Source organism: Rousettus aegyptiacus, unplaced genomic scaffold (genome assembly GCF_014176215.1).
Source record: "Rousettus aegyptiacus isolate mRouAeg1 unplaced genomic scaffold, mRouAeg1.p scaffold_m13_p_14, whole genome shotgun sequence".
NCBI classification, from domain to species: Eukaryota; Metazoa; Chordata; class Mammalia; order Chiroptera; family Pteropodidae; genus Rousettus; species Rousettus aegyptiacus.
Window position 1 is genome coordinate 34765222 of NW_023416289.1, and position 19929 is coordinate 34785150.

Genomic DNA, 19929 nt, shown 5'->3' on the forward strand with positions numbered 1-19929 from the left:
AGGTGCAGAGTCACAAACGACTGACTGCTCCAGCGCGGACGCCGGCCACTGCGGGGAGCGTTGGCAGGGAAGGGGTTACAGCAATAGAGACGGCTGGAGGACCAGGGTGGCACGAGCGGCTCGCGCCACTACCCGCACAGCTAAGCCCGCGACCGGAGCGGGGAGAGGGCTGCGCAGGCGCGAGGGCCCGAGCCCCGAGGGGAGGAGGGCACCTCCCCAGACACCGGAAGTTTCTGCCTAACGGGCCGGGCCCGCGCCTCCGGTCCGGGGAGGGGGCGGGGCTGCTGCCCCTCGGCGCGCGGTGCCATAGAGGGCGGGCGGAGGACTCGCGTCCTAGACGCGCCCGGAAGTGGCTCCCTGGACGCCCGCTCCGCACCATAGAGCAGGGGGCCGCGGCTAAGGGGGTCGCGGGCTCGCTTTCCTAGAGCGGCGTGGACGGGGTGGCGGCCGGAGGGGGTGGAAAGCGGAGGGGGGAGCGGCGCGGGCGGAAGCGGCCAGGAAGGTCACTTCCGGCCTGGGCGCCCGTCCCCCTGACCCCAGGGTCTGAGTCGCCGCTGCTGCCGCTGCCACCATCCGCGAGGGAGGCGAGAGGAGGAGGAGTGCGGCGCGGCGGCCCTGGGACCGAGGAGGTGAGGGGAGGGCGCCGGAACGGGGGACGTGCGCCCGGGGCTGGGTGGCGCGACTCGGGAACCGGGCTGCGCATGGGGGGCGGGCGGGGAGGCGGGCGGCGAGCGCGACTGGGCGGTGAGTGCGCGTGCGCGCCGCTGGGGGGGGCGTGAGGGCGCGCGGCCCGCGACGCTGGGCGGGGCAGGTGGGGGCGCGCCGGGGCCGCGGACGAGCGCGTGCGCGGCGGGGATCGCGCGTGCGCCCGGCGTAAGGCTCGGTCCTGGGGTTCAGTTCGGGGTAGGGCCACTGAGTTCCCCGGCCTCCCCCGCCGGTCGTGGTCGGAAGCGGTGGCAACTCTTGGGGGAAGTTGAGGCTCCGGTGGGGGAAGGGACCACACGGGCCAAGTACGCCTGACCGGAAGCGGCGGCCTCAGGGGGCCTGTCCAAACCCCGGCCTGCCCCCAACTCCTTCCCCTTTACAAAACAGCTGGGCCCGTTGCTGCCCCGGGCGGGCCGCGTGCGGTCTTTGATCCAGGCGGTAATTACCGGCATTCCAGCGGCAGAGGCTCATTCATTCTCCCGAGCGGACAGGGGCAGGAAACGCATGCGCTCAGGGGAAAGCGACTGGGCCAAGGTCAGGCCTCGCGTGGCCCACAGTCCAGGACTAAACGGGGACCGGGTCCGGTGGCTACCCCCGAGGCCTCCCAGGCTCCAAACCGCACCCCTGTGACCCACCCCCCTTCACTCCCTGTAACAAAGGGGAACATTCCAGTTCGTGGAGATGAGTGCCCTTCGGACCTGCGGGGTCCTGCATGCTTAGCATGGCGTGATTAGACAGGAAGGTGACCCGCAGGCAGCGAGTGTGGACCAGGCTTTTCCAGTACTGGGCACCAAAGACGAGAGTCAGGAGCAGTAGCACAGACGCGCACTCAGAACGGCCCCCCCGCCCCGGACCAGGACTGGCATGGAGAGGGCCAGGGGCTGTGGGAGCTCAGGGAGGGTTCCCGTCTGGCCCAGTCCAGAGGACAGTCAGAGTAAAAGAGGGAGTGACTTGGCCGGTGTTTTCCTGTTTCCTGGTGCCAGGTCCCTAGTTGGGCAACTGCAGAGGATCCAGCTGGGAGGCAGGTCTGTCCTGGCTCACGGAAGCACAGTTGCTGTTGATCCTGGCTTATATCCTCCCTAAGACTGTAAGCCTCTTTGCTAAATGCAGCTGGCGCTTGCTTGCTGCCACTACTGTGGCCCCTCGGCCCTCAGCCCCAGAGAACATTTAGATCAGGTTCCTCCTTGTGTTAGTTAGCTCATATCTTTGCCCTTTTCCTCCTGGAAGCCTTCCAGGCCTAACCCTCAGCCCCACCCTGGTGGAGCTGAAGAATGACAGTGTCCGGCCCACAAATGGCACTACTGCCTGTTAGCTGAGAGCTGTGGAATCACCCAGATCTGGGTTTGAATCTCAGCTCCACTGCTCATACTGTTGTGACTTTATAGACAGTGGCTTTAACTTTGGGTTCTGCTGAATAAAATGAGTGAGATGCCAGTGTTGAGCTTGGTAGGAAGGCTTGTGGTGCTTTCCTTCCAGAGCCAGGGAGGGATGTGTACAGTGTGTGGAAAGGGCTCAGGAGCCAAGTGTTCCTAGGCCTCCCTCGGGGTCTCTCCTCTAGCACCATGACCTTGGACCTGTTAGTTCCCCTTTCCCATGTTCTGTGTCCTCTTTGTCCCCTCAGGTGAAGAGTGCAGTCCACCATCCACTGAATTAGCTTTGGCAGTGCTGGGCACACGGGCACACGGACACAGTCCCCTGCTGTGGAGTAGGAGAGGAGGGTCAGTTGGCATACATTTCTTGAGGTTTCCCTGGGTCAGACACAGATTGGGTGATGCTAGGTGGCATTTTCTTTCCTGGAGCAATTCAGAGGCCTGTGGGGAGATACATGCATAGAAGCACCAGGCAGAGGGTGGGGGAGTGGGGTTGCAGGATAGCCCCCAAGAGTTGTAGGAGCTATAGGTCATGAAAGGATGTCTAGGGGTGGTGGCATGTCCTGAGTCTCAGAGGACAGAGAGGAATTGGCCAAGAGGATTCTGGGCTCAAGGGAGGACAGTGGTAAACTCTGGGCAGGCAATGGCAAAGATCTGGCTGTGGCCTCTAGTGACTGCTTGGCTGCCTAGGATCATTGGTTGTCACTGGGCACTCAACTTTCAGGCACTCAACCTGTGCTCAGATGCATCTCACAGCCCCTAATTTGGACTTCCTCCTCAGTTTTGCCTGAGGCCTCCAGAGGTCAGCTGTGGCCCTAGCCTCCTGGTGAAGGCACACTACAGATGTTACCACACTCACTGAGCACTTGGCAGGTGCTTGCCCTGTGCCTGTTACTCACCGTCCTAAGCCCTGGAAGGCCCTGGGGTGGAGGTGGCACTCCTATTTTAGAGGGGTGGGAATGAGTCCCAGACCCCACAGCAGTGTCTAAGCAAGGGTCTGCATGTGATTCTAGAATTTGGGCATTTACCTTAATGCTGCCATCTCTGGTGATGTGTTTCTCTTGGCCAAGGTTGGGGTCTGGGAAGACAGAGGCTCTTCTGAGTCCTCTTAGGCATCAGTCATTGGGCTGGGGACCCTGGGCTCATCTGATGGGGCACAGGGATGCTCGCTGGCTCTGGGGACTCTGAGACCCAGCCTTTCATTTCAGGTGTGATTTTCACAAGTGGCTGGGACATGGGTGGCAGGAGGGGCAGTTGGGGCTGTTGTAGGAACACAGAACCTTGGGGCTTCCTGGTTCTGTCTGCCCAGCCTTGGATTCACAGAACACTGTCTTCTCCCCTGTGGCCTTGTAGTGGGTGATGCAGGGAACCCAGAGAAGTGTCAGGTGTGGTCCTGGCCTTTACGCCCAGTCCAGGGGCAGGTCAGTCCAAGTGTCATGGGTTCTTGGGGGCAGCTGTGTGGGGTATCTCTGCTGGGGGCAAGTCCCTGTCCTCTTGGAGCTCGGGTAGGGATGGGGGACCTCGCCAGGTTGTAGGACTCACCTGTAACAATGTGGGCTATAGGGAGCAAGTGCCAGTGTGCAAGAACGAGAGGAGAAAGGCCACCTTGGAGTCTGGCCAGCCCACTTTGTCCTGGCCCTGCTGCTCTGGCTATGTGACCTTGGGTTGGCTATTGAGCTGACCTGAGCCCCGGCATCAGCCTCTAACAGTCCTGGTCAGTGTCCCAGTGGCACAAGCAACTTACTGGGTACTTGGCTCCTCGTTGAGCACCTTACATGCACTGTCTCACTGATCTTGACACTAGGGAGAAGGAAGGGAAGCACGTTGCCCAAGGTCATGTGGCTGGTGGAGTCCATGGGAGAGATGGCCCTTCGTTCCCGGGTGGTGTTTGGGTCAAAACTCTGTGCCCACAGTATCCTGTGTCTGGGATCTTTGATATAACTGTTTAACAAATGCATTCTGCTACTTGAGAGGACAGTTGAGCTGAGGAGGGATGAGTCTAGAAGGCTTCCTGGTGGAGGTGCTGTTTTCCCTGGTCTGCAGCACATCTGGAGGGAGGAGATGGGCGAGGTGTCAGGAAGTGTCTGCAAGAAAAGCCAGGGGGAGAGAGTCACACCCACACAGAGAATGGGGAGTCTAGCCTGTCAGCCCTGTTGAGGGGCAACAGCTGTAAGGTGGCCCATGAGCTCGATCTTTTTTATTTTTTTGGCCCAAAGAACATTTTTGTTTGTTTAAGTCAGTGGTCTCCAACCTTTTTGGCACCAGGGACTGGTGCTCCTGTGAGAATCTAATGCCTGATGATCTGAAGAAGAGCTGAGGCAGTGATGCTAGCAATGGAGAACCAGCTACTAAGACAGATGAAGTTTCAGTCACTTACCTGCTGCTCACCACCTGCTGTGCAGCCCTGTTCCTAACAGACCATAGACAGGTACTGATCAGCAGCACAGGGTTTGGGGGCCCCTGATTTAAACAATTACCAACATTTAAGAGTCAGGAACATCCGCAGACATTAGAAGGGCTGGGAACACGATGGTGGCCTATGGCCCAGGTCTGGGGTTGGGTGGTGGCTGTTCTGCTCTTATCACTCCCAAGGAGGCCTGCGCCTTCACAGTAGTTCAGGGTGCTAGGAATTCTAGAAACTTTTCTCTCGTGGAGAAGGTGTGGAGTGGTGACTGGAGCCACACATGTCTACCCTGGCCTTGCTTATTTTCTGGGCTGAGGAGGCTGGAAGATGGGAGTAGGGGTGCTGACCCGAGGATGTGGGGAGGGTGACTGGAGGTGAGGGGGGTTCCTAGGAGGCTAGGGTGGGGGGCTGCTGCGGTGGTCCTGGTGTGTGTGTCGGGGGAACAGCTGCGGCCCCAAGGGACTGCTGGGCACAGCTCTTTCTAGACACGGGGAGCCGAGTAAGACGCAGGACATGGCCTAGGGAGACACTGCTATCAGCTGACTCCAGTTGGGGTGGGGGATCTTAGCAGACCAGCCATCTGGGAGAAACATAAAAAGTTCCAAAGAGACCCACTCCCTCTGAAACAGGGTATGTGAGATCCCCATGGAGTGGCAGAGACCACAGGTGAGGGTCCTCAAGGGGTGGAGCCAGGGCAGGATGGGTCAGGCCTGGACTGAGGAGAATCTGCTCACAGAAAGGGGAAGCAGAGGAGGGCTGGCCAAGAGGGCGGAGGGCTTTTGTCAGCAACCCTGTGGGACCACTCTGGGGAGGATCTGGCTGTTGGTGGAACCAGCTGGGCTGAAGAGGGATTGGGGGCCCAGGTGGTCTCTGTTGAGTCAGCAGGTTGTGAGCTCCAGCCCGCTGGCCTGCAGGGAGCTTGTGGGCAGACCAGCCCCTGAGGAAGGAAATGAGGAAGACTTCTGGACAGTGGGGTTGTCGGGAAGGAAGTTGGCCCTGCCATGTGGTGTGGGGTGGCCTGGGCTGCCAGGGAGGTGACATTTGAGTGGACCCTTGAAAGGTCAGTGGCCCAGGCAGGCGGAGGACTGTGGTGAGGCTTTCTAGAGAGAGGAGGTGGGCAGTGGCCAGTAGGGGTGAGGGGCCAGGTCTGCTGGGGCCCGGGGCAGGGTTTGGATTTTGGCCTCGGTGCAGTGGGCATGTGCAGTTGGTGGCATGCAGTGGGTGGCTTAGGTAGGGGCTAAGTTTTCCTTAAGCAGCCAGCGGCATAATAGAGATGTAGGTCCCCAACTGCGCAATCCACTGGCATGGGTGTACTTTATGGTGTCATTGTGTCCACAGGCAGGTGTGACTGTCAGCGTGCTGCTCTTAGAACATTTCCATGATCCCGAAAAGCAACCATACCCGGTCCCACCCTGGGGACTGTAAGCTATGTTCTCTCTGGACTTGCTGTCCTGGACCCTTCGTGCAGGTGGACCATACTACGTGGTCTTTCCTTGGCTGGTTCACTGATAGTGACGTCCACGCCCACCACCCATGACACAGCTCCCTCACTGTTTCTTCCTCTGATGAGGTGCATTCAGTGTGTGGCTACTACAGTTTGTGCCTCAGTGTATCTGCCGGTGGGTATTTGGCGGCTCTACCTTTTGGCCGTTGTGCTTTATGTGTCTGTGAGCACGTGTGTACAAGTTTTTGTGTGGCTGTGTGTTTTCATTTCTCTTGGGTAGGACCATGGGGATCTCACATACCCTGTCTCAGAAGTGGAGTTGCCGCTGGCCACGGGAGGATTACGAGCTGGCTGCAGAAGAAAGAGCAGGGGTGCTGAGTAGGCACGTGTCCAGAGGAGGCGGGTGGGATCTGATAACAATAATTTGTCTGCAGCATGCCCGCTGCCAGGCCCTTTCGGCTGCACACTAATTGGATTGTTCAAGAGCTTGGATCTGGGTGCACAGGGAATGGGGTCTAGCAGGGTGAGGACATGGCTGTGTGGCAGTCAGCACTGTGGTGGGGGTTTTGAGCTGTCAGCTGAGAAGTGGCGGAGCGGGGTGGAGAGGTCTGGGGAGGTCTCAGGGCAGGACCCACCTTCAGCTGCACAGGTTTTCTGACACTACATTTGGAATGGCCCAGGCCTGCTCCAGCCAGGGCTCTGGGGATCTTGCCCTGCAGGGAGCTGCAGGCCTACAACCCATGTTGGGGCTGCACAAGCCACAACACTGTCTGCACTCAGCCCCTAGGTGAGAGAGGCCACAGCCTGGGCTCTGAGACCCTGGGGCACCACGGACCTCAGCGGCCGTGTGTGTACAAGCCAGGGAGGAAGGACCTGGGTCAGGCTGCTGGATGCCCTCCTTGACACTCGGGAGCACCCTGCAGTGCCAACCGGGTCTCTGTGTGCAGAGGCTGGTGCATGTGCAGGGCATTAGAATACACAAGCAGGAGCGTTCTAGCTGTTGGGCAAATCGGGTGTGTGTGCCTCGCATGCAGACTCAGATGCATGTGCACTGTGTGTAGGGATGTCTGATCTCCTGTGTTGGCTCAGGGCTCCCGGCACGGACTAAGAAGCTGAATAGAGAAGCCTAAAAGCTGTGTGTCTGGAGACACGAAGACCAACAGAAGTGACCAGGTCTGCCTGCTTGTACAGCAGGTGACAGTGGCAGGTGGCTGTTGCACCTGGGGCACTAGAGGAGAGACTGCTGAACAGGATCTTTCCCTCCCTCAGCCCTCGCATCTGAGACAAGTCTGTTGCTGCCTCTTGCGGGAGAAGGGGTTTATGCACCTTCATGCAGGGGTTTCATCTGCTTCAGCAAGAGACGGGGTGACGTGCCCTGCCATACCTGTTGGTGCTCTGAGCTCAAGATAACATGACAAAGTGGCATGATGTCCCCTCAAGACCAGCCCTACTGCTGCATTCTCCCCTTAGTTTTCCTGGCTCTTCCCACCGTGGAAAGTGTGTGTACACGTGCGTGTGTATGTGTGCAGGGATGTGTGTTTCCCTGTTGGTTCCCCTTCTGACGTCTCCTGGGCAGTGGGGCTCCTGACTGCTGTGAACACCTGCTGACCCATGGGGGTGCTTTGCATGGGTAGTGGGACAGAGCCCTCTGCTGCCTGGCCCAGGACTTCCCAGAGCCCCGGGTTCGCGGAGATGGCCATGCCCTCCCTGCAGGAAGCTGGGCCTGAACTGGAGGCTCAGATGGGACATCGCATCTGCTGTGACCTTGCACGCCAGTTGTCCAGGGGAGCAGGCTAACTACCTGGCAGACAAGTTTGGACAGAGACGAAGGGAGAGGAGCAGTCTCTGCCATCCCCCTTTCTCCATGGCACTTGGCTTTTTTCATTGTCATCACAGGGCCCTATGCAGCATTTTAGTCTACTTTTTAATTTGAGACACAACACACTGTAAAATTCACCTCTTTAATTATGTTGTACAGCTTGGTGGTTAATGTATTCACAAATTTATTCACCACCGTCTGGTTTCAGATGCTTTCATCACTCCAAAATACCCAGGAGTAGTCTCACACATAAACACACTGCCCAGGAGCAGCCCCTCTCAGCCCTGCCCTTGACAGTCTCTTGTCTCTCCGTGATCCTCTCTGTGTGGACCTTTGTGACTGGCCCCTTTCACGGACCCTTTGAGTTGTCTCTGATTTTCCTGCCATGAGTGACACTGCTGAGAACATTCGTGCGCATCTTGTTTGGATGTGTGTTTTATTTCGGGTGCACAACTCAAGTGGCATCACAGGGTCACCTGCTAACCGCTTCCTATCTAAGGAACCGCCAAGCTGGTGTGGTCTTTTTTTCTTACTATAGAAGTGGTTTTTCCCTTATAGAAGTGGTTATCTATTATAAAAAAAGTTGAGAAAATGGAGATTAAAAAGTTACAGTTACTTTTTCTGTTATCCAGGAGTGGCCACTGGCCATTGTTTCTGAGACTGTGACACCCTTGGGTTGTGTCCACTTGACGTCCTTTCATTGTTCCTCCACATTGCTGACATCTTTCTGGTTTTCCCTGCTCTTATTCTTGCTGTTATGAACTTTTTTTTTTTTTTTTTTTTTACTGCAAGAAGCGTTTTTAGGTTTGGATTTTCCCCTCAGTTGAGCTTCAGGAGTGGGGTCATCAGGCAGGGTCCACCTTGTGATTGTGCTTGTGTCACCTGGACCGTGCAGGTTCACTGCCCTGGCCACCATGTTACAGGTGCCAGGCACTAAGTGGGTCCCTTGGGGACTAGGGGTGGGGGTGGGGGACTGGGAAGCTTCTCTGAGGGCAGGGCCCCTGCAAGCCCAGAGGGAGAGAGCTGCAGGCGGGTGTATCCCTTGCTCCATGGATTGTGAGCTGAGCGGCCGAGCAGGGCAGTGCCCTCATGTCCTGGCACCACCCGCACTAAGTAACCCAGCTGCCCTGCCCAGTTGCTGTTGTCCAGGGGTCCTTGCTGCATCTCTGACCCCCAGTTTCCCCATCTGTAAAACAAGTGTGATGGTGCCTACCTCAGAGGACCCTGCATTTCAGGAGTGTCTGTCCACACATGTGGCCTAAGCTGGCCATATGGCCAGCTGGGGTGTGCTGGTGTCCCTGCCCTTACACTTCGCAGGCTGTCACTGTGGCGCCACCTTCTCAGAGACCCTCCCAGGCCTCCCTGACCTTCCTCCTGTTGTGCTGTTAGCTGTGAGGCGAGACTGGTCTCTGCTGGTCGCAGTGGTGCTCCTACTACTGCAGGACTCGGGCTGTGAGGGTGCACAAAAGGCCAGGCCTACATGCTAAGGGTCCCCACACATGTTGAACAGTGGGCTGTCCCTTAGGTGGACTGGTGCTTTTGGGCACACCCCCAGCACAGTGGCTGCAGCCTCTGAGCCACTCCCCCCGCCCGGACACCTGTGATTGTGTTTTGGGCCGGTCCCCTTTCCAGTGGGGGAAGAGGGCCATCCTATCATCCCTCAGGCACCCACTGCTCTGCGCCATCTGTCTGTGGGCCGGGCTGGGCACTGCAGGGTGGTGGTGATCAGGCCACCACATGCCCACCCTCCCAGTTTTTATGTTTGTTGGGCCTCCTGTAAACTCTGTCTTTTTGTCCCATCCCCTTCTAACAGGGACCCACACATGGAGCTGCGGGAAGAGGCCTGGTCTCCGGGGCCACTGGATTCCGAAGACCAGCAGATGGCCAGTCATGAGAACCCAGGTGAGATGGCCTCGGGTGGTCCTCAGCTGACCCTGTGTCCTCCCCTGGCTCCTTTTGCCTCCCCTCCTGTGACTCTGGGACTACCCATTCTTCCTCCAGAGGCTCTGGTCACTGGTAGCTTGAGCTTGGCCTTGGCCTCGCTGCCTCCAGGACCGGGGAGTCTCCAAGTTTCCTTCTAGCTGCACGTCCCTGGGGGCCCAAGGAGCCACCTTGTTGAGGATGCCCCCTGCTCCCTGTGTCTCATGGACCAGCTCCTGCTTCCAGGATCCTGGGCAGAGGCCCTGCCCCATTCTACGGGGCCTCTTGATTCTCCCAGGCAGGAGATTCTCGAGACTGGGGGTGGCAAACCAAATGCTAGCAGGCTGGGATGACCCGGAGTGCGATGAGCTGAGACCCATGGGAATGACAGGACCACAGAGGGGGCTGGGCTGGTTGTCTGGGAAGCTGGGTATCTGGGCTTTCATAGAAAGTCTTTGAGCACGGACAGTATGTCCTGTTGAATAAAGCCTAATAGAACTCATTTCTTGGCAGCTGTGCTGCCTATTTCCAGAGTTTTATGCAGGGCACCCGAGAAATAAAGTGTGGACTTTTTTGTGCTGTCGATGCGTCTTCATGCTGGCATCATGCTGGCACTATCTTCAGTGTTTCTTACCGTGAAGGGCCAGAGCGGAGTATTGTTGGGTTTGCAGGCCAGAGGTCCTTGCCGCTCAGAGCAGCCATTGATGGTCGGGAAAGGAATTAGTGTGCCCATGTACCAATAAAACTTCATTCACAAGACAGGCACTGAGTTTGCCACCCCTGTGTTATCTTGGACAAAGGTGATGAGGGCCTGGAGAAAGCTGGGTGGCTTGTGATTCTAAGATCCACCAAGGGAGAGTGAAGAGCAGCTTCCAAAGGGCAGGGCCAGGTGACCCTGGTGGCAGGGAGGCCAGGGCACTTAGGACCGAGTGCTGGCACAGAGTCTCCCTGCCCCCAGCGGTGAGCACCTGCCACTCATCCTCCCCAATTTTGTCCCAGGAGTCGTACTCTCCACCTTCCTGTCATAGGACCTTGGCTTTGTTGTCTTTTAAAATTAACTTAGAACTCTGGTTTATTATGGAAATTTTAAACATAAATTAAATGGTGTAAGGACTCCGTTTCCAACCCCTTCAGCTTCAGCAGTTGGCAGCACTTGGCTAGTCTTATTTCAGTGTTTGTGCCCTTAGTTCTGTGGGTTTTTTTCCCCATAGGCTTTTAAAGAAAATCAGACATTGTATCATTTCAATCATAATTCTCCAACAGATAAGGACTCAAAAAAACTACAACTACAAAATGTATATCTCACCTAACAAAATGTTTGTGCTTAATATCATCTAGTATCTAGTCTGTGTTAAAAATCTCCAAAATTGTCTCCAAAACGTATGTTTGCCTTGGAGTAAAATTTTTATGTCATCAAGTCATTGTCTTTATTAAACCCTTAAAAAGCACAGGTGGGTTGTCCCCCTTGTCCAGCCCCATACTCAACCTGTTGTCCCCCACTGGGAGTCTGTTGGAAACCTGTGCTGAGGTGCCACCACCCTGAACGTCTGTCTCTCTAGCTGGTAAGCCGTGTGGCCTAGATGCTTCCAGGTGCTGTATGTCTGTCCCATTGTCCTGGGCCTGCCACATTTGAGGCTCCTGTGATGACACAATGCTGGGCTGACACCCCTGGGAAGCAGTAGAGCTTGGCCCAGTATAGCTCTCTAGTCTGTTTCTGGAAGTTTTCCTCTGGCCTGTCATGAGGGACATGGTGTGTGAGGGCAGGGCAGACACCTGGAGTGGGCATGTGCAGTGGACAGGCCAGGCTCCCATCCCAGCGCAGGAAGCAGCCTGGCCCCTCCACCGCTGCTGCATCCCTGGCTAAAGGCATTCAGGTCCTTGTGTGCGGCTCTTGGTGGCCCCACAGGGAGGACGGATAAATGGAAGGAGGGAAGGCGGCGTGTGGAGAAGAGGAGGCAGTGCTCTGAGCCCCAGTGGTTGGAGTGGAGCTGAGGAACTGCCAATGGGGCGCAGAGGGTCCCTCCAGGTGCCAGGTTCCTGTTTTAGACCAGGTGCAGGTTGTAGCCTGGAGGAGAAGGTAGGCAGGTGCCCATTCCAGACTCAGCTACAGCAGGACAACCCTGGTGCACCCCGGTGCGGGGCCTGGGACAAGTTCTGGAGCCTCCTGCGCTGGCCCACGCAGCCTGAGCCACGCCACCCCGTGCATCTTATCTCAAAATAGATTTCAAGTAAGGCTGGTTCACCTGCCAGGCCCCAGCTGATGTCTGAAACTCAGATCACCAGTGGCACTGACCTCCCTGCTGTCCCTGCATCCATCTGTGTCGTTCACTCTTGTCCACAGCTGCCAGCATGAGCCGCTTTAATTGGAGGCATGGTCCTGGCTCGCCTACAGTGGTGCCTATGCTCTATACGGCTCACCTGGACTGCAACCCTCTGGCACAGTGTCCCTAGCACAGATGTGGGAGCCCAGACTTACTCAGTGTCACAAAGAGGATTCCAGCAAAGAACCCCTATCTGGAGAGGCCCATCTGGTGGGGTCAATGCAGACCTCACTGAGGGAGGGGCTACCCGCTGGAGGAGACATGTGACAGGGTGCAGAGGCCAGTGGCCCCACAGGGAGCTTGAGGAAGGAGATGAGGCAGTGTGTTGGACCTGCAGGGACCCTCTCAGCTGCCCAAAGAACCCACTGAATAGTGGCTTCAATCAAACGGACATTGTATGGCTGGGCAGCTGCTGGAGGTGGGTGGTTCTGGGTAGTTAAGTCAGCTGTTTCTCCATGAACCACGCTGGTCCAGGTCCTGGTGGCCTCTGCAATCCTGAGGTGGTGCCCCAGCTGCCTCTACCTTTCTCCTAAGACGCTACCAGAAGCGGGAGGATAGAAAGGGCCTAAGGAGGGCAGGGCCTGCTTTTTGCATCTCCCTCCCTCAGCCCCCAGCATGGGTCTCACTGGTCATATCAGGACACATCATAGGGAGGTGGCCTCAGTGTCACCATGATTGGCTTGTTCCAGGTCAGCCTTCCCCCCCACCCTGCTTGGGCCTTTCTGGCCAGGAAGAGAGGAGACTGACAGAGCAGGCCCCAGCAGCGCCCCCACATAGAGGAAGGTTCTGTGGGGCTTCAGGAGAGCTTTGGTAGCTTCTGTAGCCATTGTGGGGAAGGACACTGAATCCAGGGCCTGTTGTCCTTCCTTGGAGGTGGCCAGCCACTCGGGAGCTATGGGTACCCTCTCCCCAGGCCAGAGCCTTCTTTGGTCCAAGGCTCCTTCCCCAAGACCAGTGGCTTTACAGATTCGGCATTCTTGGAAACCGTGGTCAGGGAAGTGAGCCTGGTGGACACCAGTATAAGGTGTCTGAAGATTTTACCCCTTTGTTCCCAGAATTTTGAACCTTCCCACCTTGATTACAAGAAGGTTCCTTGAGAGACATGGCTGAGGGGACACTGTCTGTTATCTGGAGCAGGCCCCAGTCCCCTTTGTTCTGGTGCACTGGCCCTGAAACTCTCACGTGTGTTCCTCTGGCTGTTGTTGAGGCCTGAAGTTGTTCACATGGTCACATCCCAGCCAGGTGTGTGTTCACATGGGACTGAGTAGAAGCTTGCAGGACAGTCCTCATGCATGGAGCATGGGCAGCATCCTCTGCTCTCACTAAATGGAGTTGGCCCACTACTGGCTGTGACCTGCAGTGACATGCTACTGTGGCACCATGCTGCTCTGTTCAGTGACCAAGACTGAGAGGGACTAAGGCAGAGTTTCTTCCTGATGAGATCTGTATCCCCAGGGCATTTGGGGAGCCTCAGGCATGTCATTTTCCCCTGCATGGGAACACCGGTGGGGAGAGTGCCCACATTCCCTGAGCAGATGCTGTGAGCAGTGGCCTGCGCGCTACGTGGGTTCTTCCAGGCAGGAATTGTCACCGCAACCTAAGGGGTCAAGATGCTGGGCAGAGGCTACCAGGAGCCACTGAGGGGTCAGCGTCCGCCAAACCACCTTGTGGGTGTCAGCAGCAAGGACAGCAGACCCAGGGTCCAGGGCTGGGTGGTAGTTCTGGGTCTGCTGCCACCAGGCCCCTTCTGGTCCAGTCTGGAGAAGTTGGGGGGGGGTGTTGTGTGGGGCACATCCAGGCCCATCTTGGGGCCTCAGCTACAGGTGTTCAGAAAGAGAAGCAATCCAAAAAGTGAATACACAAAAGACGTCCTGATTCTGAGGATGGAGCTCTCCTCACAGGAAATGTCTACTGATGTCTTGGAAAACACCCCCTGGGTGACCTGATGTCCCTGTCAGATCACTCTCGTGGTCTAGTGTGCTTTGGAATCCTCCAAGGTCACCTAGGGCAGCACATCTGAGCTGAGACGGGGGAGCCCTTGACCTCTGCAGACCCCTCACAAAACAGCAACCATGTGTCAAACTCATCTCCCCTGGGCCATGCTGATGATGACGTGCCTCGGGCGTGAAGATGACCCCCAAGTGCTGAAAATACAGTTGCATGGGGACAAACCAGCGGCCACACGTCTGGGATGCCAGTGCCCTCCATACATCGCAGTCCTCCTCACATGTTCACCCACGTCGCCTCAGGACAGAGTCAGAGTGCTTTCTGTCCTGTGGTGCGTGGTGTCGGAACACACGAACCCCCGCAGCCCACATGGAGCTTAAAGTCTAGTGAGGAGGGAGCAGGGGAGCATTGCTAGAGATTTGGGATTCAGGCTGGGAAGAAACCTGAGGGGAGCTCTTGGGAGTGGGGCTGGAGTGGGGCCAAAGTGCAGGGCTAGAGGTTGAGGCACTGTGCCCTCAGACGCTGGGCCCAGGCTTCTTGGGAGAGCAGGGGTTGTGGCAGGCATGCACAGACCATGGTCCAGGCTGCATGGCTGAGTAAGAGGTGGGCTTGTTTGTCCCAGGACACTGCAGGGCCAGGCTGGGTGCAAGTGCATGATACGTCTCTAGGCAGCCAGTCCCTGGGGGTGTCCTCAGTTTGCAGATGGCATGACCGGGGCCCCATTGGGCAGACAGGACCCATAAAACGAGGGACCAGTGTGAGGATGGCTGTGATGGAGGCTACGTTATTTGTGGGGGTGCCCTCCCAGTTAATGAGGCCACAACTCCCATGCTGGCTTGCAGCCCTGTTAATCAGTCCTATCCCCTTCCTCCCCTCCCTACTCCACCCTGTGGCCAGGATGGTGTCCCAGAGCCCAACTAGGACACCATCACTCCTGGACTTGTACACTTTCGAGATGCTGCTGCCTACTGGCTCTGTGGACCTCTCTCTCAGCTCTCCCCAGAATCCCTTGCCCCTGCCTGGTGTCCCTACTGTGTCCCAGGCATTGTCCCATATGGGGAGAAGTCCACAGGATGAGTAGTGGACAGTTGACTGTTTTGTGAAATGCCAGGGAGTGATGGACTTTGAGGAAATGGGGTAGGTAAGGTGACCAGTTGGACACCTCCAAGGGCCAGGTCCATGCGGAGAAGCACACTATCTCAGCTCAGCTGTGGACCTACCTTGTCAGGAGCCTGTGAGGGCGCACACAGGGCCAGGTTGGAGAGCTGGGTGGAAGCCCCCGGCCCAACCCAGGGCCTGAGATCCATGGATAGGCCCTATATGGAGCTGTGGCCTCTCTGACCCTTGTCCCCTCCCACCTTCTTGCCTTGTAGTGGACATCCTCATCATGGATGACGACGACGTCCCCAGCTGGCCCCCAACCAAGCTGTCCCCGCCCCAGTCGGCACCCCCGGCGGGTCCCCCGCCCCGGCCGCGGCCACCTGCCCCCTACATCTGCAACGAGTGTGGCAAGAGTTTCAGCCACTGGTCCAAGCTGACTCGGCACCAGCGCACGCACACGGGCGAGCGGCCTAACGCCTGCGCTGACTGCGGCAAGACCTTCTCGCAGAGCTCGCACCTGGTGCAGCACCGACGCATTCACACCGGCGAGAAGCCCTATGCCTGCTCCGAGTGTGGCAAGCGCTTCAGCTGGAGCTCCAACCTCATGCAGCACCAGCGCATCCACACGGGGGAGAAGCCGTACGCCTGCCCCGACTGCGGCCGCAGCTTCACGCAGAGCAAGAGCCTGGCCAAGCACCGGCGCTCTCACAGTGGCCTCAAGCCCTTTGTGTGCCCACGCTGCGGCCGCGGCTTCAGCCAGCCCAAGAGCCTAGCGCGCCATCTGCGGCTGCACCCAGAGTTGTCTGGCCCCGGTGTGGCAGCCAAGGTGCTGGCGGCCAGCGTGCGCCGAGCCAAGGCTCCCGAAGAGGCGGCGGCAGCGGACGGCGAGATCGCCATCCCGGTGGGCGACGGCGACGGCATCATTGTGGTGGGCGCAGCAGGCGAGGGGGCTGCGGCGGCCGCAGCCGTGGCAGGCACCGGGGCCAAGGCACCCGGGCCCCGCTCGCGGCGCGCGCCGGTCCCCAAGCCGTACGTGTGCGTGGAGTGTGGGCAGGGCTTTGGGCACGCGGCCGGGCTCCTGGCGCACCAGCGCGCACAGCACGGGGACGGGCTGGGGGCGGCGGGCAGCGAGGAGCCGGCGCACATCTGCGTGGAGTGCGGCGAGGGCTTCGTTCAAGGCGCGGCGCTCCGTAGACACAAGAAGGTCCACGCTGTGGGAGCGCCCTCGGTCTGCAGCCGCTGCGGACAGAGCTACTATCGGGCCGGCGAGGACGACGGGGACGACGAGGACGAGGCGGCAGGTGGCCTGTGCAGCGAGTGCCGCGGCGGGGAAGCCCGATAGGGGCGGGGGGCCCGGGGGGGGGCAGGGCCCCTCGGGCTCGGCGCGAGCACTGCACAGGACCCCAAGAACAAGAGAAACGGACTTAGGGGGGCATGACCGGGTGGCGACCTCCCTCCGCCCCCCCCTCCCCCGTGGCCACAGGTCCACGTGGTGCAGCTGCCTTGGGGAGGGGCGCTGGGGGCGCTTACCTTGCCTCCAGCCCTCCCCGCACCCTGCCCCTCTGCCAAGCCTACCCCTTCTCGGTTCTCAGCCGAGCCCGAGATAGACCATGGGAACTGGAGACCAAGAGACAGCTGAACCCACAAGCGAAAGAACGTCCCCACTTTCTCTTTCCCCACCTTTGGAGGTGGCAAGGACTGGGGAGCAGTTGGGCCCTTCCGGTTAGGGGGTGCCCAGAAAGGGAAGAGAGCGGGGTGACCTTTTCGTTTTTAGAATTTAATTTTAATCGTGCCCACCTGACCCTGCCCACCGTTATTTTTTTTTTCTTCCCGCGGGTCCCATCCTTTTTTCTTGCCTGAGCTCTTTCTCCCCGCCCTGGGTCTGGGGGCTCAGGAGTGCGGTTGCAGAACCAACCCTGGTTCCAAGTGCGCACCTGGGAGATCGAGGTTGTCTCTATTCCGTGGCCTGGGTGTGGCGGTAGAGAGGTGCGGGGGGCCAATAAATGGCACTATGATTGTCCCTGTGGTGCGTGGTTCTTGAGGAGGGAGAAGCTAAGTGGAGGGGTCCCCACCAGGCAGTAGCTGTTGGGGGGACACTGACCAGGAGCAGGCAGGCAGCTGACAGGTCCATGTCCAGCCTGGGTGCAGACCAGGCTGTTCTGGAATAGTGACCCGATCAGGTCACCTGCAGTGGGCTCTGGGTTGCAGAGAGGTGGTCCTCACGTTTCCAGGCTTAGGAAGTGAGGCTGTTTACTGCTGCTTTTTAAAGGACTCCCACAGTCTGGATAACAGCTCTTACCTGCTTATGAGACAGTGGCAGGTGGTTTTATTCCACCAGCCCTGAGGCTCCTCCCTGCATTCAGCTTCTGGAAGACAGCCTGGAAATGCACCTGTCTCTTCTCACATCCCACTGGCAGTGGGGGACAGTGGAGGGAGTCACATTTCCCTGGAGAGGAGGCTGGAAGTGACCCTGGCTGCTACTTCCCAGTGACAAAGCTGCACTGTGGAAGGAGAAAGAGGGACCAATGGGTAGTCGGCGGTCTCTGCAGCACAGGTCCAACTGCAGGAGCCAGTGAGGGTGGGGAAAGCGATGAGGGTACTGGCTCTGACCAGTGGCCTGTGTGCCAGGCATTGCTCATGCCCACATGGTTCCATGCAGCCATCACAGCGCTGCCAGGTGAAGATTGCTAGTACCTTGTTCATCAGGGTGAGGCCCTCTGATGCCAATCCCAGTTTCCTGGGACCCACAGCCAGAGTCCTGGGGACCCCATGTCCCTGGTTGTTTGGGATGTCCTGTGAGTGAGAGAGCCCTGGCAAGGGGTACTTTCAGCCTGGCTGCATGGCTAGGGTTGTGCAGAAGGGGCCTGGAGGAGGGACACCATGTTCCCCTCACTTCCAAAGGAGGGGTTGACAGAAAGTGCTGAAGTTGAGCTTTGAATCTGCCACCTGGCACTCTGTGTTCTTGCAGGCCAAGCCCCACCCCCAGCTCCTCCTCTGGAGAGGCTCAAAACCAAGGACCTGGCAGGCAGTGGGAGTGGGGCTCAGAGGATGTGATCGTAGGTCAGAAAGGCATATTCTCTCCAGTGGCCATCACCTTGCTTGGAAATTGGTGAGTGCAGTTCAATTTTGAGATCCCAAGTCACTTTAAAGAAGGGAGGAGTACAATGTGTGTCCAGAGAGAGCACTGGGACTCAAGGATGAGGACAACATTGCCCAGTGTCTGTGAGGGCCCTTCTGTCCCCCACAGAGGGGTGCTTCTAGAGGCAGGGGAGAGGGGCTGTGGGAGCCCAGGTGGCAGGACATGCCTGTCACTCAGAAGTAGCAGCTGTGTTTCCTTTGTCAGCTGAGATTGGAGCTGCAGGATGGGACAGCGAGAGTCAACTCTCACACTTGCCTCATCCTTTCCTACCAGTGGCAGGAGCTGACATCTGGGCAAGAAAGATTCAGAGCCATATATAGGCTGTGTGACCCTGGGCGAGTGCACTATGCTTTCTGACCCTTGAGTTTCTCCTCTGTGCACAGATCTTGCTTGTCCTATGTGACTATTTCGAGGGCCAACCCGGGCATCCAAGGGCCTGGTTCTCAGTCCATACAGCTGTTTTATAAAACCCCTAGTGAACCAACTTAAACATATCTGTGGCCCATTTTGGCCTAAGGGCCCAGTGTCCAGTTCTTTCTAGCATTCACTCAAGAGAATTCTCAGTGGAAACAAACATGAAATACACAAAGTGATAGATATGCTGAATAACTAGGTGGAGGGAACCCTTTTAGTGTATCTATATGTCAAATCAACCCAAGGGGCACTTTAAATATCTTACGATTTTATTCATTAAAGCTAATAAAGCTGAAAAAAACACACAGAATTAAGGTTTTAGAAGCCCATACCGGTAATCTTTGTCTCCTTTCACGATCTTGAACCAGAATTTTAAATTGGAAGATGTTGCACTAAAAAGGTGGATTTTTGACTTTTTTTTGGAACAATCAGAAGTCCTGGCAACACTGGGGCTTCAGATTGTACAAGACAGTTGGCTGAGGTATGTGTGTGTGTGACACCTTTGGAATCAGATACATTCCAAACTCAGGGATCCTGAAGCAGGGGGTCTTTATGATGGGCAGACCCAGTCCATTTTGGGTTTCCTTTTTAGCTGGCAGAGTTGGTTCTGGACACCAAGGATTTTGACTCTGGGATACACACTCTGTATTGCAACTGGAATAGGAAATGTAGGTTATATGCAAATACTATGTCATTTTATGTAAATGACTGGAGCACCCACTGATTTGGTATTTGGAGGGGTGTGTGTGTGTCCTAGAACCATTCTGTCTCCCACAGATACTGAGGATGACTGGGTATCTTCGTGTGTGTTTGTTTTGTATGTGCATGTGTGTCTGCATCTACGTGTGTGTGTGTGTGTGTGTGTGTTTATGTGTGAAAATCCACTCGTCTTTTTCCTTTCACTTTCCAAAGAGGTTGTGGATGGGAGGGATTGTTTCTGGCCCCGCCCACTTTGCCTCTTGTCCCGCCTGGACGAACAGTCTGCCTGCCCCGCCCCCGTCTCCCCATGCCACCCACAAGCCTTTCAGCACCGCGGACAGAACCCAACTACTAGGTCTTGGTGACTGTGTTCAGGGTCAGCCCTGCATCACCTAAGGCTCCCACCCATGTCATGAGGAGGCATCATCCCTGTTTCGCAGATAAGGAGAAAGGCTTAGACGAGATGGGTATTTCCCAGGCTCCCAGCTACTAAGTAGCAGAGCTTTTAAGTCTGAATCAGAGACAACCACAGTCGTGCTGGCCTACACCTCATGGGGCGCTTGTGGCCAGATGTGGCAACGAGCTGGCAAAGTAAACGAAATGTTTCAGTGGATAAAGTCATTACAACGGATGGGGGCTATGCTAT

At 57.2% G+C, this 19929-nt stretch overlaps 1 protein-coding gene across 2 annotated transcripts; it reads left to right on the forward strand.

Moving 5' to 3' along the window:
* The first annotated feature begins 211 nt into the window (after window positions 1-211).
* ZNF787 (zinc finger protein 787) lies at window positions 212-17051 on the forward strand. Of its 2 annotated transcripts, XM_036232269.1 has the most exons (4): window positions 822-1239; window positions 2327-4503; window positions 9556-9644; window positions 15304-17051. In XM_036232269.1, exons 3-4 carry the CDS (start codon window positions 9566-9568, stop codon window positions 16371-16373), a joined length of 1149 nt encoding a protein of 382 aa, XP_036088162.1. In that variant the 5' UTR covers window positions 822-1239; window positions 2327-4503; window positions 9556-9565; the 3' UTR covers window positions 16374-17051. The 2 variants fall into 2 exon arrangements, with proteins under 2 accessions (XP_016009679.2, XP_036088162.1); XM_016154193.2 differs by lacking the exons at window positions 822-1239; window positions 2327-4503 and adding an exon at window positions 212-629.
* Window positions 17052-19929: the final 2878 nt, after the last annotated feature.

Bases quoted from the DNA above. Each gene is read 5' to 3' on its own strand.
- ZNF787 (XM_016154193.2), top strand. From the start codon at position 9,566: ATGGAGCTGCGGGAAGAGGCCTGGTCTCCGGGGCCACTGGATTCCGAA. The intron at 9,645-15,303 runs GTGAGATGGCCT...CTTGCCTTGTAG, and splicing joins GGCCAGTCATGAGAACCCAG to TGGACATCCTCATCATGGAT.